The sequence below is a fragment of the Amblyomma mixtum genome, chromosome 9, assembly GCF_055824585.1.
Source record: "Amblyomma mixtum isolate Tamu chromosome 9, ASM5582458v1, whole genome shotgun sequence".
Lineage (NCBI taxonomy): Eukaryota > Metazoa > Arthropoda > Arachnida > Ixodida > Ixodidae > Amblyomma > Amblyomma mixtum.
Genome location: NC_143020.1, coordinates 98,797,051 through 98,813,044, shown reverse-complemented (window position 1 = coordinate 98,813,044; position 15,994 = coordinate 98,797,051). Strand labels below are relative to the sequence as shown.

The 15,994-nt window shown below is 46.0% G+C and overlaps 1 protein-coding gene across 2 annotated transcripts in view; it reads left to right on the top strand.

Annotated features, from left to right (window-relative positions):
- Positions 1-15,994, top strand: part of LOC149330277 (uncharacterized) — a 132,531-nt gene that overhangs the window by 71,749 nt on the left and 44,788 nt on the right. The window contains exon 1 of one of the 2 annotated variants that reach the window (XM_089560880.1): positions 10,232-10,715. The exons of the other annotated variant lie outside the window; for it this stretch is intronic. Coding sequence (XP_089417006.1) covers positions 10,539-10,715 — 177 coding nt within the window. The 5' untranslated portion in view covers positions 10,232-10,538. Of the gene's footprint in view, positions 1-10,231; positions 10,716-15,994 lie in introns of those variants that run through there. 2 annotated transcript variants of the gene reach the window in all.

Here is a 15,994-nt window from a genome sequence, read left to right as displayed (position 1 = left end):
TTAAAAGGCAGAGAAGTGCTATATTTTCTGTGTATTTTAAGTGATTACTGACATGAAGCCAGGGGCAGTATATGAGAAAACAGCGCTGAGAACGGATCTTTCGAAAGACGTTTGCGCAATGCATGATAATGGTTAATCATAGGACGCCAATAGAAGGCCAGGATGTGGAGTATATATCCGTCTTCCCCGAGTGCCAGTAGCCAATCAGGGTAGTTTGGCAACTACCTTTTAATGACATCGTCGTCACATTTCGGTACAGAACATCTATATTCTCTGCGCTGTTCATCAGTTGCCGATAATGCTTTGCCCACGCCACCGCTTGATATAATACATATAAAAGGCAATGAATACTTCCACAAATGTTGTCTGTTTCCAAAGCCTGGGGACACGATGTCAGCATCTCCGGTAAGTCATCATCTCTTATAAACTACACGGTTTAGACTCTAAGACAGAAGGATTTCTTAAAATGCCGGAGATATTAGTGGTTTAGAGCTTGAGTGCGGTTACCGCGTTCATTAATTCCTCAAGAAGCAAACATTACTCCCCCAGAAGCCAACTGTAAAACAATATTCAGGTTATGAATATTGTATGCCTTGTATGTCATAACGTGGCTTAATGGAACGATAAGTTTCAAAAGTACAGTCGGGCTCAAAAATCTTTGCACCTCCCCTCCATCTTCTGAACCGTGCCACAGTGCATGCGGGCTCCACCTGAAGACGCACTCCTGGTATTGAGGTCGGTTTAAGGGCGTGTCGAAGACTTTTAACCCCGTCTGCGCTGTTTATAAACAAGAGGCAAAAACACGGAACCCGGAAAAACCCCTATTATGGAAATTCTTGCCCAGAAAGTCGATTTTTAGCCAATTTGAAGTCTAAAATATCGCCCTATTTCTACCCGCCGAATTCTGAAAAAAAAAAAAAAACAGCAACGAAGGGCCCTATTTAAATGTCTGTAAGTGTATCCTTATATTTTTTGAAAAGTTTGTGATATTCTATTATATATATTTGCTCTCTATTCAGCGAACCCTAGGGATTTCCCCAGGAATTGAATTTAGGGAAGTATATAAATATTTAGGTGGTGGGTGGCGGGTGCGGGATGATAGTAACGGTAGAAGAGCACCAATAAACATTTTAATTTTTATTTGTATTTTTGATGCGTCGCATAGCACTAAAAACGTTTACGACTACAACACTCACGACAAAGTGGTAGTGTGTAAAAAAATGGCTTGGTTTGGTTTGAGGGGGTTTAACGCCCCAAGCGACTCAGGCTATGCGAGACGCCGTAGTGAAGGGCTCCGGAAATTTAGACTACCTGGGGCTCCTCAAAGTGCACTGACATCCCACAGTACGCAGGCCTCTAGAATTTCGACCCCATCGAAATTCAACTGCCGCGTAAAATTCCTTATGGATTAAGAGGGTTTCTTCAGAACAACTGTTAATCCCCGTCCTCCTCCTCTCCCTGAGATGATAGGGAAATCACTGGTGAACCCCTTGATGAAAAGCAAAACTCCCTTCAAGTCCCAAATGAAGTGCTTTGAGTTTTTATTGATAGATGGCGCCACAGGGTTTTGCAGTTCTTTCTTGGTCGAAACGGCGGCCGCTGTCTAGTAAAACTATTCTCAACGAGGCTTACGTCACTGTGCCGCAACAGCTTCGGATGAAGAAACTCAAACGGGCGCTACGCTATACTAAATCTGTCGAATTGCTGCCAGGTGGCAGGGTCTATTTTAGTCCTTAGTTCGTCACTTTTGCCGCACTGCAGTCGCTATTGCTTTCGCTGATTGCTTTGTAGCAATGGGATGCAAAGAAAAACAGGCACATGCATTATTGGACAAGTTGTCGGCCAAACTTTTATACTGCGCTTATAACAAAGCCGAACTGTAGCGGATGCAACAAGTCTTCCGTCGTGCAATAAAAAGCAGGACCCTTAAAACTCATTTGTGAGTCCCTGTGGCACAGGAACCAAGACACGGTCGTCACTTAACTGCGACCAAGTTGTCCCTGTCATTTTTAATTTGAGAACATTACTTAGCTCGTTGAGCGGAAGCCCCCACCGTCAACAGGAAACCGTGGCAGAAACGCGGCTCGCGAATGACGTCATCACCCCTTATTGAGCAATAGGGCATCACAAGACAGGTTTAGATCGAGAAAGGCAGGTCGACTTTCGTGGTGAATGGAAATAGGTTTGGATGCGCCCTTCCTACTTCCTTCCGTGCTATACAATACCCTTTCAGTAGCTCTCAGGCTTTAAATCAACCTACGATGATTTAAAGTTGTGCGTTAAATAAGCGAGCTGCTTTTTTTAATTTGTCTTCACGATTTTGTGCATGCTATGGCTTGGCAGGCTAAGAACGGGGACGGAAGAGCTCCGAATGAGCTGATAAAAAAGCTGAGAAGCATCATTATAAACAAACAAAGGAAATACAACGGAACGCGAGCTGGCAGTCATTATTAGGGCAATAGTGTTTTAAAGCTTAAAATACTGAATACTGCCCAAAGCAAAACTTGTCCTCGCCCTTAGAATTAACGGAGTTATTTTCCTTTGCACACTTCGATGCTCAGCCCTTTGCATATTGCGCTTAAAACAAAGTAAATAGTTTTTCATACGTTTTGCTAGCTGTTTTTTACGCAGTGGAGGCAGTGGTGACAGAGGCGAAAAAAATGACCCTTTTTTCACAGAGTTCTCTGCTGAACAGAGACAAAGCAATTTTTTGCGAAAGATAACTGCGCTGTCAGAATATTTTTTCGCAGTGATGCTAGTTTTATATCGCCCGTTTTGAATATACGGTTCACAGCCTAACCCCAAAAGATGCTTCCACAACTGCGTGATTATTTGAACACCTGCTAGAAGCTGCGATCCGAATGTGATTTTATGAACTCGCATATCTACCGGAAGCATCGAGAGGTCGTGCACCTTTGGCGCTGATTGCGGGCTAATGCTTGCAGTTGCTGCGCCTGCCCTCTTAGGCGTGTCATCGACCGGGTCAGAGAGTTTCAGCACTCAAAACGTGAAGTTAGGACGTGAATTTTGGAACGAGAATCTATCGGCGGGAAAAAAAAAAACGTAAAAACATACACTTGTATAATAAAGCACGCGTTTTCCGATCCTCCTGGTGTTCCCAAAGTGACCTGGAGCTTCCGAAAACTTGGACGGAGCTTAACCTAACACTAGTAGTTAAGGAAGTTACGGACAACGCCGCGAGCTATGGAAAGAAAAATGATAGGTGTAACGTTAGGAGACCGCAAGCGGGCGGAGTGGGTGAGGGAAGAAACGCGGGTTAATGACACCCCGGTCGAAATAAAGAGGAAGAAAGGGGCTTGGGCAGGGCACGTAATGCGAAGGCAAGGTAACCGCTGCTCGTTAAGGGTAACGGAGTGGATTCCAAGAGAAGGGAAGCGTGGCAGGGGGCGACATAAAAGTTAGGTGGCCGGAAGAGATTCAGAAGTTTACGGGGATACAGTGGTCGCAGCTGGAAAAGGACAGGGTTAATTGGAAAGACATGGGAGAGGCCTTTGCCCTGCAGTGGTCGTAGTCAGGCTGATGGCGATGAAGATGAGTACAATGCAATTGCGTTTCAGATCTCTCCCGCGTAAGTACTCTTTCACTTCATTTTAGCTCACACTGAACGAACTTCCTCAGTGATGTAGAGGTAACACATCTAGCTTGCGTCTAGAAGGGCAGCGGTTCGATTCCCGTTCGACCACTCTTCTTTTTGGCGGAAGTGTATTAAAACGTGTTACATACAGTAATTGCGGGGTGTCCTCTTGTCACCTCTGGCGCAGTGGTGCAGTTAATCACTCAGCTGATGATGATGATGATGTCCTCAGCTGACACGCTCCTCCGCCCTTCATTGTCGTTACGAGGAGAAGCTACTGAACATTGCCTCGTCTTGAATTGGCGATTACGTCATCGTTTTAAATGCTAGTATAACAAAACGTGGCATGTTTCACTTACAAGGTTCAGTCCTTCGAATCGTTCAATAAAGCCGCTTCGATTTCACTTTGATATGCACTTGCATCGTACAACACATCATCATCATCATCATCAGCCTGATTACGCTGACTGAAGGGCAAAGGCCTCTCCCATGTTTCTCCAATTAACCCTGTCCTTCGTCAGTTGCAGCCCCCCCCCCGCAAACTTCTTAATCTCACCCGCCCACCTAACTTTCTGCCGCCCCCTGCTACGCTTGCCTTCTCTTGGAATCCACTCCATTACCCTTAAGGACCAGCGGTTATCTTGCCTTCGCCTTACATGCTGCCCTGCCCAAGCCCACTTCTTCCTCTTGATTTCAACTAGGATGTCATTAACCCGCGTTTGTTCCCTCAGCCTGCTTCCGATCTCTTAATGTTACACTCATCATTTTTTACAACACGGGCTCTTTTTTTGTTTTGGTTCCATCCGCTTCGAAACGCCGCTGTGGCAGGAATTTTATCCCGCACCCTTAGGTTGAGCAGCAAAGCGTCATAACCACTGATCTCCCGCGGGGCTATTCAAAAGCAAATAGGCGACATAGGTAATTGTATTTAGCATGCACTTAAGCTATCTGCTCTAAACGTGTGCCCCACCCCCGACCAACCCCTCCTACCTAGCTTGCTCTTGAAGCGATTTGAACGCATATAATGAGTACTGTGCCGACAGAAAAAATAAAAACGAAATTCAAATTTTTTTTATTTTCAGGGCTTAACCGTGCACCCGTTAGGGCTCAAATTTCACACAGAGGCGGCATAGGACAGTTAGTGTTGTTTTGTGCCATGACTGAGTGGGGTACTGACCTTATTCTGTCAGAATTAATCGTTAACTTCATATCGTTTACGGCGACAAAAAAGCAAAAGAAGGAGCTTTCGCAGGATGGATGGATGGATGGATTAATAGGAGCGCCCTCTTTGATCTAGCAATGGTGCTTGTAGCGCCATCTCGCGAACAGTGGAGGAACGAACATTTTACCGTGGACGCCGTGCAGGCTGCGGCAATGGAGTGTTTGTTGTTCCATTAGGCGCAGTAGGTAAAAACTCATTTGCTGAAAAAATTTAGCAACGAAAATGTAACGCTTCCATTCCCACCATTACTTTCTCAACCCGATCTGACCTTGTGAAGGCTGCGATGACGGCGATAGAAATATGCAGTCCGTGATTGCTGCCTAGCGATGTGGTACGTGTAGCCTCAGAGAATTGCAGGCCTACGTGTAGCCTCAGAGATGCGCACGGGGTGTTCATGACATGGCAGTTTTACTGTCGGAACTGTGTGGCGTCATTGCCTGTGGTTAATTTCCAGGCCTATTTTGGATGCCTTATAAGATAAGCATGGTTTTCGGTCCCAGTAGCCTATCTGTTATTAGAACATGGCAATAGATAGATACACTCCAACATTAATTTTTCCTCAGCGCCCGTTTGAATAGACGCATTTGACGAATTGAAATTTGCCTTTATCGATAAAGGGTACATGGCTGTGATTACGCAAAGAGCGCTCTGACCGATAAGAGAGCTGTTATAAGCTACACAAGAAGAGAAACCAAAATACAGGTGTCACCATCCCCGGCTGAGTTCGCAACTAAATTGCGTGCGTAGATACCAATTTAAACTCGGATCACGGAGGCTATACAACACCGCCATTCACTTCAAAGCGGTGGCACGAGTTTGAATCGACAGGTGGGGAAATTTTTAAATCCAATTTTCTCAGGGATAAACGCGCATTCTGCAGCCGAACAAACGTCGACATAGCCACAAAGGCCCAGACAATCAATTTTTACCGGGAACAATAGTTGGTCGTTATCTTCAGCCTCCTTTTTACGACGAAATACTGAAAATGATGGGGTCAAAGAGCATCTACCCTAGGCCCCACCCGGAGGAGACATAGTTAGTTGTTGACGTGTGACTGGACGTATCGCCGTAATCTGTCCCCCCCCCCCCCCCCCCCCTTCCCGGGCTATCACATCGGTAGCCGCCGAGACATGAACAGATTTTTCAGCGGAACGGGGTCTCCTTTGGGCGTGGTATACGGAGAGCTTTGTCCTCTCGCTTTATATTTCGCCTGTCCATGCCGCCAAGATAGTTCGAGATATTAAACGTGCGAGCAACGTGTTTTGAAGTTTTTCAGCGTCAGGCTTTACAGATAAGAGCTTGTTTAGCAGAGATTACGGAGTTCGCTCGAAAGGGCGTCATAGCCACGAGATAACCATCGGCTATGTTATGAATGGTCGTGCCCCATTTTCATTTGTCACATATGGCTCACTGATCATATTAACGGCTCGTGCAAATGATTAATTTTCATATGACTCGTCGAACCCCCTTTCATATATAGTTAATGTTAAGTTAGTGCGACACTGCGCGAACGGCACTTCGTTTTTTTTAAAGAAGTTGTTTTGGTTGGAGCTCACTACAGTAAGTTGGTTGGTTTGGTTTATGAGGTTTAACGTCCCAAAGCGACTCAGGCTATGAGAGACGCCGTAGTGAAGGGCTCCGGAAATTTCGACCAAGTGGGATTCTGACATCGCACATTACACGGATCACTAGAATTTCGTCCTCATCGAAATTCGACCGCGGCGGCCGGTATCGAACCCGCGACTTTCGGGTCAGCAGCCGAACAACATAACCACTGAGCCACCACGGAGGCGTACTATAGAAAGTACAGGTTTGAAATCAAAACTGACCGTAAGAAAGACTTCAAACTTACTCATCTCTATCTGAGCCCGAACTGTTTAGCGATTCGTTTACTCAAAGCGGATGTACCAATAATCTGACCTCATATAATCATCCTAACAAAATATAAATTACTGAAGAGCCTGGATAAAAGAATGAGATCGCCTCAGCTCATTTGATTTCGCATTAGCGCTTTCAGATGTCCAGATAACATATCCGCTATAGCTAGCCTTCAACTAAATGAGCTCTAAAGGAGCGCTTCTGAAGGTTTATATTCAGTACAGGGGAATGTATGTCAATGGCTATGGTGACCTTGAGCGACCCTCCATTTCGCAAGTAGAAATGTTATCGCATTCAGCAAAAGAAAAATCGACACCCGCATACACACCCTCATACTGGTTAGTGCTACTATTATTTACTATGGAGAATCATGCCCATTTTTTTTTTTTTTACAGATAGCTAGTTTTGGAAGAATCAATACAGAAAACGCCACGTTTTATGAAAACACTGCTTCAGACGCAAAGTCTGAGCTACACAATCTCCATTCCTGTCTTTAAAACCTGCAGATTTCTTAAAGTATTTACAGGTACCTAGTCCCGAGCATAAATTAGGCCGTAGTGCCGAACAATTTCATTCTGTTCGTAAAATTAAAAAATAATTTTGCTTTCTGGGCTTAAAAGAAATGTCACTTATGGATGGGATAAAAATCTCTATCAAATTGCTTCCTTTTCTGCCTAGCCCAGTCGTTCCATACTTGGGTTTTTTAGTAGCAACGTTTCTTTTGTATTTCTTTTTTCTTCCTTGGTTATGCTTTACCGGAGACACTCAATAAGCACCCCGCACTAGATCTGATTTTCTTTGTATTGTAGGCGGACTCTTTTACAGTTATATGTAGATATGTGAGCTTAAGTACGCTTGTGATCACGCGGATGATGAATTGTTCGTTGGCTTTCACTTATGTTAATTATTTTTACGTGCACATTCCTTTACGCTCAGTGCATCATGTGTAGTTTATTCTATTCTAATACCTGCTCTCCGTTGATGAAATTCGCATACAACGCTGCGCGTACCGATGTGAAAACGTGAGGAAAAAACCAGTAGTATGCGCGATATATGCGCGATATATGCACCAGATATAGAGGGCAAACAGAGGCCGTGTGTTATTGCTCTTGACGCTGCTATTAGCCTCAGCCATGGTTTCTCTTACGTCAATCAGAAAAGCATAAATGAAGAAAGAATCAGTTTCATTCGTAGAATGGTGCCGTAAAGCATATGAACAATTTTTAATATTCAGTATCCTTAGGGTTGCTGATTACACTCTTTTCGCACATATATCGTGCAGAGATAAAATACGTATCAAAAATTCGCGTAGTTAATTCCGTGCGCTATCGCCTTTCACCTGGGGCTGTTTGGTACCGGCTTTGGAACAAGGACGTCCTTCATCTCATGCTCAATGGCGGCCGGTGTATGCTCCATCTACATGACGCTGTCCTGTATTGGTTAGGCTGATGTCTCTTAACGCAATGCTTCTTTACTGTAAGTAATTTCTGGAACCCCCCAGGTTCAGTGAAAAAATCAGTATCCCAATATTCCACTGCACTAACGCAACCTCCACTTCCTGATTCAAGCCTACGCAGCTGAACGCCGCATGGTTGTACTCTGGTGAGCTTCCAGACAGCTATGAAGCATTCCCGCAAATTGGCCAAGGGTGTCAGCCCGCTAGAGACGCTGCTCACCGAAGCTCCTTGATAGATGCCATTCCTCTGACGTCACCATCGCCATCAATCATCCGCTTGAACTCTGTTGCGAGACAAAGAATTCCCACAGTGTTCTCCGATTACCCCCATGTCGTGTGACCACCGCGACCTCTCTACTCTCACAAATTCCAAAACTTCAGCACTCCATCTGGTTCTCAGCTCCTCCTGACTGTGTGCCCTATTCATCGTTATACACCCTGTAGTTCTGGAAGACCACCCAGAATTCACCTCTTCCTCGGCTTTCACACTGCCATTATAAACTTGCCAAAAGTACACTGGAGGGTACTTAGCAGATAATCTCTTGATAACGTCATCATGATCGGCAGCCAAGTTACGGCTATTGCGGGATAAAGCCCTCTCCAGTAGCCTTCACCTAGCCTAGTACTATGCCATTTAAGACCACCTCCTTCCGCCGAATTTGCTCATCTCATTGGCCCACCTAAGATCTCTACCGCGCCCTATATATTACCTTAATCCTTTATCCTAAGGCATCATTGGTTATCTGCAGTGCATGCCCTGCCACGCGATGCACTGCGTGTTAACACTGCCCGTTAAATCACTGTATACTAAACGAGTTATGCGGAACGCAGGTTCATTTGCAACCGTACTGAGCATCATTCATGCAATTCCACTTGATGGAATGTCGACCCTCAGTTGAACAACCTGTCCGCATATCACGGCGGCCGTGAAGTGGCCCCATTGTTTCAATGTTTCCGTTGACTATTGCGTAAACGCACTGACGCATCGAACGCGCACTCGAGAAGCAACGACATTGCGAAAGCAAATACATGGAAAGGCGTTAAGATATGCGGAACGAAGAGATATGGGAAGAATCGACTAGTGGAATTTTTTGTGGAGCGTACAGAAATGGAAGATCGGCTGCGGAACTTCTGGAGAAGCATCGCGATGAACATGCAGCACTTCAGATGACCTGGCCCTATCTCCCAAGCTATCAGCACTAGATGCCTCCGATACAAGACTCCTTTGACGCCACACACATCGGCGGAAGCTACTGGCTTCCATACGTGATCATTTCTTAAGCCTCATGGTTCTGATTAGGCGCCTGTTTGAAGAACACCAGCGGACTGCGTTGACATGTGACACACGGAGCGTTTCCTTTCGCACAACTATGTTTCATCCATTCACCCGTTTACGAGAATGCGTCGTGTGTGTGTACATACATGCATACATTCTCGCGAGTCTGTATATGACACTCTTCTATGTGTCTACTCGGGTACATGTACACCGCAGTGTGTACATTGCCGAGATTCATTTTCTTTTTCTTCTCTGAGAAGCGTATCTACTGGAACGTCTGTGACACGTCCTCCATTAAGATCAGCTGTCCTTCCTTCTTACCAACACTCCTCTCCCTCTCTACGTCCGGGCCGTCTGCCTCTATGAAATGGAGTAGCCGAAGTTCCCCACCGAAGAGAGATGCGAACCCTCCATCCTCCACTTCTGAAGAAATTTTGTTCTTTTGTTTAAGTTAATAGATATCTCTCTGTAGATACAGCCACAGAGATCCTTAGGTGTGGCAACACTGTACAGAGAAGGCCAACAAACTCGTATCATCAATCTGTCGGTCTGCGGCGGGGGAAGCTATGCCCCCCCCCCCCCCCCCTCCTTCAACACACCCTCGCTAGCACCATCTCCCTCATGTCTTCCGACATCTCTCCCCCAGCGCGTCTCAGCTTACAGACGCTGAGGCGGGGGCGTCTGTCTGACTGACTCCTGTGGGGCGCGCGCGGCCTTCACAGGGAGATAACTTTGAAATCCAAACCCTACCCGCGTGGCCCGCGCTATGCTGGTGGTATATAGCCTCGGAGGAGCCTTAGCCGAGGCTCTGGTTCTTCTTGCCCGGGCTGCCGACACGAGTGAGCCAGTAACCGTATATCGCCCGTCGCCCGGCCGCGGTCATCGTCTCTTGAACGCAGCTTTCCTCCTCGCCTTTACAAACCCCGCCGGCACAAAGAAGCGTCTTTAGGCACGTAGTGTGAGCGAGAAAGCACGCAGAGTTAGTCCGACAGCCGAGGAGCGAAGACCGAGAGCGCGCACCCTCCCCAAGACGTCGACACACCGCGGCGACCGCCCGGAGAGACTTCTAGTTCCTGGACCTCACTGATATGCCCGCGGGCCATCTTTGCGAATGAAGTTCTTCGGCAAGCGACTCACTCTCAGCTTCAACCGGAGGAGTACAGGTAGCCACCGAGATACCATGCCACCGACATCGTTGAGAGGCATCACAGAGAACGGAGGCGGCGGACAAGAGTTCCGGCTGGAACCCTGTGCAGAACCGACAGCGACCAACGGTCGTACGCCACAGGTGCTGTCCTCGCGGGTCTTAAATGTCGCGCTTACTTTGCTTTTAAACGCTTATCGGGCAAAGCTGTTCGTTGCCGAGTTTCCAGAGAGCGATGCTTGTCCGTGTAGTGTCCCTGGGGACCCATGTCTAAAATTCTCGGAAAAAAGTTTAGAATGTTTGAAAAATGTAAGGTATTGTTAAGGAAATATTGAATGTAGTTGCTCAATCTTGCAATGTGCAGCAAAATATTTCTTTTAAAGTTTTTCCATCGCTCGCGTCGAGCAGTTAAGACTGCCATATAAAACCAATGGGGAACGCTTTCGACGATGTCAAAAACGTTATAGCAAAAAAATGAAAGCATGCCGATGGAAGGTTTGCGGATATATTGATTGTTTTAGTGAAATCTTACAATAAATGAAAAAAAAAAAATACTTCCGTAAACTCTTTCCCGTTCGAAAATGCTTTTGTCCAGAGTTGCTGGTACGCTAGCGGTTCCATCGAATCTTGCTTCTGGCGATATTTGTTCGTCCGCCCGTCCACAGTCCCTGTATGCACAGCGGTGAAAGCAAGCCGCAAATAGTTGTAGGTACATGCGAACCAGTAGATGAAAAGGTGCCAGAACGGAGAGATAAATTTGTCAGTGGTACTATTAGAGCGGCTTTTCCGCCATATCATGCACCTACTACGGTCCCCAGGATAAAAAAAAAATGCACTTTTTTTAGACGCTTGTAGGTACCCGAGATCCTTGGAGTGTTAGAGAGCTTTTACCATCCCCTTGCACGTTTTTAGTGAAATTGAACAAGCTATAAATACGAATTCTTCGTCACAGCTATGCAAAGTTAGCTCGAAACTGGATCAAGTACAGTCGTGTGCAATATAACCGGGAACAAACAATCCGCGCAAAAGTTCCAGTTTTCTGGCTAGTTTAGAATGATTTCTAGATATTACACGCCAAGGGCATAACTAGACGGTAAAGAGAAAAAAATTATGCTGGTCACATATAATTAAGTAGTAATCAATAATTGAATGTTCATATATTGTTACCTCTGATTTTGCACACGACTGTAGGTACGCATTCCTGAGTGAACACTCAGGCAGAGAGAGACAGAGTAAACATCTTTATTATTAGGTTTAAAATACTCTAGCAGCTGAAATGTGGTAAGGTCTGCATTGGCAGGGAAGCTGATACGCCTTTTATGAGCACGTGGAATGCAGCAAGCTTTGCTCGGTTCTCGCTAACTGTTGGTACACACGTATGGAAGGTCTCCTCTTTCAAATCTCGCCGTCGCTTTCCGGATGTCTGGGGGGGGGGGGGGGGGGGTAATTTAAAGACCCTTTTCCTTTCGGTTTTATTTCATTCGTCTCCATCCCCCCCCCCCCCCCCCTTTTCTTTTTTTCCCATTCCTTGGACTTGGCTTTCATGAGAGCCTCGTCTTGTAAAAACTCATTCATTCATTCACATCGCCCACAGCTTGCACTGGCAGAAATCGGGAATAGTGGAGGTGTAGCAAAAGCGACATCAAACATCGATAGGACAGAAGGGAAAAAAAGCACGAAAGTTGGAATAGAATCGTTACATTGTACAGGAAACGAGTCTACATTAATCGACTACGACTGTAGGGGTGAGTTCGGCGCATATTTTGTAATTCCTCTAAAACTCTTGTGAGATCAGAAGTTACGATGAACAGTTCGCACTTCGCTAAGGGGTCCCTTGGTTGCTTCACACAATGCCACTTAATCAAACATGAGCACTATTTTTTTCTTAAGTCCTTTACTGAACGCTTCCTTGATTTTAAAGGAAACAAATGATACACCCTTTAGAAGCGCCCCGTTTGTAATCGGCGACTATTGATTTTTATTGAAACCAATTGCTTGATGACGTTATCCTGAACGTGACAAATGAGAGGTACAAACAGTTTGCCGTCACGGAAACTAGGTGATAAACATAAAAGGGTCAAATCCGTTTATCGGATAATGTCCTGGCGTCTAGAAACTGGCGACTGCATATTTCGCGATCGTCTTTGCTTCCAACAGGTGCTCAATCGTTGCTCCAGATGATAACGATAAAGATGCTTTTTTAACGTTAACTGTCGTTTGAGGTCAGAGCTGAAACACGTAGATAGGAAACAGTGCGACGCTGTTATAATACGCTCATGGGTGTTTGCTGCAGTGCGGGGAGAACAATTTACTTTTTTACTAGTTAGCTAAACGGAGAGGGATTTAAAGTTACGGCTGATGGCTTCGGTTGAGTTAAAATCTGTCTAAGCAGAACGTTTTCTTCCTTCTGAACACATGGATCATAACAATGACATTGTGATAACGCGTCTAAGTTGTCCGTTTTGTAGTAACAAGCACCTTTAGCAGACCGTGTACCGAGTTACCGTCACCCTTACCGGAGTACCAGGAACCTGCCCACCGCCAGTGCGCATCCGCTGATTGGTCCTGATGCGGCAGGCTTGAGCACAGCTTCCAGGTACCTGGCGCCATCTAGCGACGTCAGGTTGATGCGCGCATGCGCACAACGTCGCGCTGGCTGCCGGTACTCCGGTAACGGTAAAACTGTTTGCTAAAGGTGTCTAATATCAGCCATAATGGTACTATGCCGAATCATGTGGTCTGAGAACATGGCGTTACCGTTACTGCGCCCTTCAGAAATTAGTAGCTTAGGCATGTTAGTGGTTAATCTCTACACTGAAGACATGTTTTCCGTACTACGGAATACTTACCCTGTAAGTGGTCCTCGCAATGGCTGTTAGGTATTAACAGTGGTATTACAATGCGTCCTGCCGCAGTCAGCAAGAATGTGGGGGTGCCCATGGCATCGAGACCGCCTGCTTCATTCTAGAGACAGTATATTTGCACACTGCCTGCCAGTGGCGTAGCCAGAAATATTTTTCAGAAGATATCATATAGCGTTAGTAAAGAAAGAACTAGTGGCGCCATCTGGTTTCTAGAAGAGGAATCATTTTTGTCAACAAAACACCGGACTCTTCTTATTTCAGTCTTTACCTCTAATTATATCGACGCTGTGTGTAAATAGAATTGGTGAAAAAAAAAAAAAAGGCCGAGAGGAGGGGTTAGGGGGACGCGGCGCTCAGAAAATTTCGGGGAGGGGGGGGGTGTTCTGACACCGAAACCGCCCCCTGGCTGCGACCTCGGTGCCCGCAGACACGTTTTGACTTGCGGGTAACCCAGTCATTTACAGCACACGAGAAAACTGAGGGATCAACCAGTAGTTATAGCTCCTAGGGGACGATCGATGAAAAAAAAAAACACATAGAAGGTAGGAATAAGGCAAGTTCGAGCATGAGTAGGTGTACAGGCGGGAGCGAAAAGAAGAGCATCAGCGACGCCAGCGGAGCGGCGAAATCTCACCGCGAAGCTATCGCGGCGCCGCGGTTTGCGAACACGCCTGGCAACCTTGTTATTGTCTTGTTCGTTAAGCGCAACGCCTGCTGTTGTCATCTGCCGCTTCTGTGGCAGATCTCTTGCGCTAATCTTTTTTTTTTTGCTCGCGCTCGTGCGTCGACGGTTTCGTAAAAGAAATATGCTACCCGAGATGCGCGCTCTATCGCCTTGTGTTTAACTGGCGTTGATGTTAGAGTATTTGTCCACCCATGGTCCGTATCCGCTTTTCCGGTAGTGGTAATAGTCGAGAGGATTTCGGAGAAAGCTTTGTAGCAGGCGAAAATTCACTTTGGAGCAGATTCTTCGTGTTTTGTAGCAGGAGCCCGATATTGAGAAACAAGACAAAAAAAAGCGAATATGCAGGGTGTTTCAACTAACTTGCGTCATGGTTTACAAGATGACTCCACCCTGCGCGAAAAATTCAATGGTGCAGAGCTGTAGGGAGTCGTCCTGAGTAGGTATACGTAGTTCTTTCTTATCTGGTTTATGGTTTAGGAGGGTTTGACGTCCCAAAGCGACTCAGTCTATGAGGGACGCCTTAGTGAAGGCCTCCGGAAATTTCGACCACCTGGGGTTCTTTGACGTGCACTGATCCCTTCATGAACATGGGGAAGGGGGTCGAAAATTTTTCCTTATTGTTCCTTGCTAACCAGAAGACTTGAAAAGGTGGTACCATAAGCTTTGCCCCCCCCCCCCCCCTCCTTCCCCTTCCCTTATGGAGAAATGTGTGCGCTGCTAAGCTCTGTACACAAGTCCAACAATTTCGGACAAAAATTTTTAAAATTGGAAAATTGTAAGATATTCTTACGGAAATAATAAAGCTAATGGTCCAGTCTTCTGATATGTAGCAAAATCTTCTTTCAAAGAGTTGCCGTCGATCGCATCGAACAGTTAAAACTCCCATAGAAAACCAACAGGGAACGCTTTTGACAATAGCAAAAACGTTAATAAAAAAAAATGCAGGACTGCCATCTTGTGATCTGCGGATATATTGATTGTTATAGTGAAATCCTAAATTACATGGCAAAAATGGCGTTCATAAAATGTCTCTCATTCAAATATTCTTTCGTCCAGAATTGTTGAGTGTTGACTTCGACTTCGGGTTTGTTTTGTTGTTTGTTTATTTAAACTTTTAAATAGAAATTATATATTTCCTTTCAACATTTTCCTTGTTTTGAACTGCTCAAAGGTGCATCTGTCAATGCATACTAAATTTGGATTAAAATGGGCAGCTTTATAAAATCTGCACACAGGAGGGATCAACTTGAGGAGGGATCAAGTTTGAGACTAGGGGGTGGCATCCCTCGTCTGGATAAATATTTGGGAGGGGGGGGGGAGCCCCCTTATCCCCCCTGTTCCGGGGTCCCTACAACGCGTTTACAGGGCAGCGCCTTTAGTGAGCGAATCCTCACTTTCAATCGGGCAGGCTGTTGGAGGGGAGGCCGACTAGCTGCCCTAAGTCGACGTACGAATCTGCACGTGGAGGAAACCGGTTTCGAACATGCGACCGCGTCTTTCTCTCGCTCGCTCGGACGTCGTCGTGCGTCAAATGGACCGAGAGAGGATGTTCCCTTGTGGTCTTAAAAAGCTTGTTAACCTATGCAGCAATTTGCGCGACGCTAGCATAGAGAAAGGTCACCTCGTATGTACGATGTTACACAAGGCACTCAAAAGCGCTCTGTTCTCGTCAACCTATTTTTGCGTCGCGAGTGGATGATGACGTGGAATATACGAGGTGAAAACTTCATTAAAATGCTACGTTCTCCAAACGACAGCTCAGCACGAACGCGCTTGGTGTTTTTCCTCGCGTCTTCATATCGTGCGTGCTCGGCTTGTTCCCGTCGTGCGTGGTGATCCCATCTCTCGGTTATTTATTTATATTCCCTTCAGCT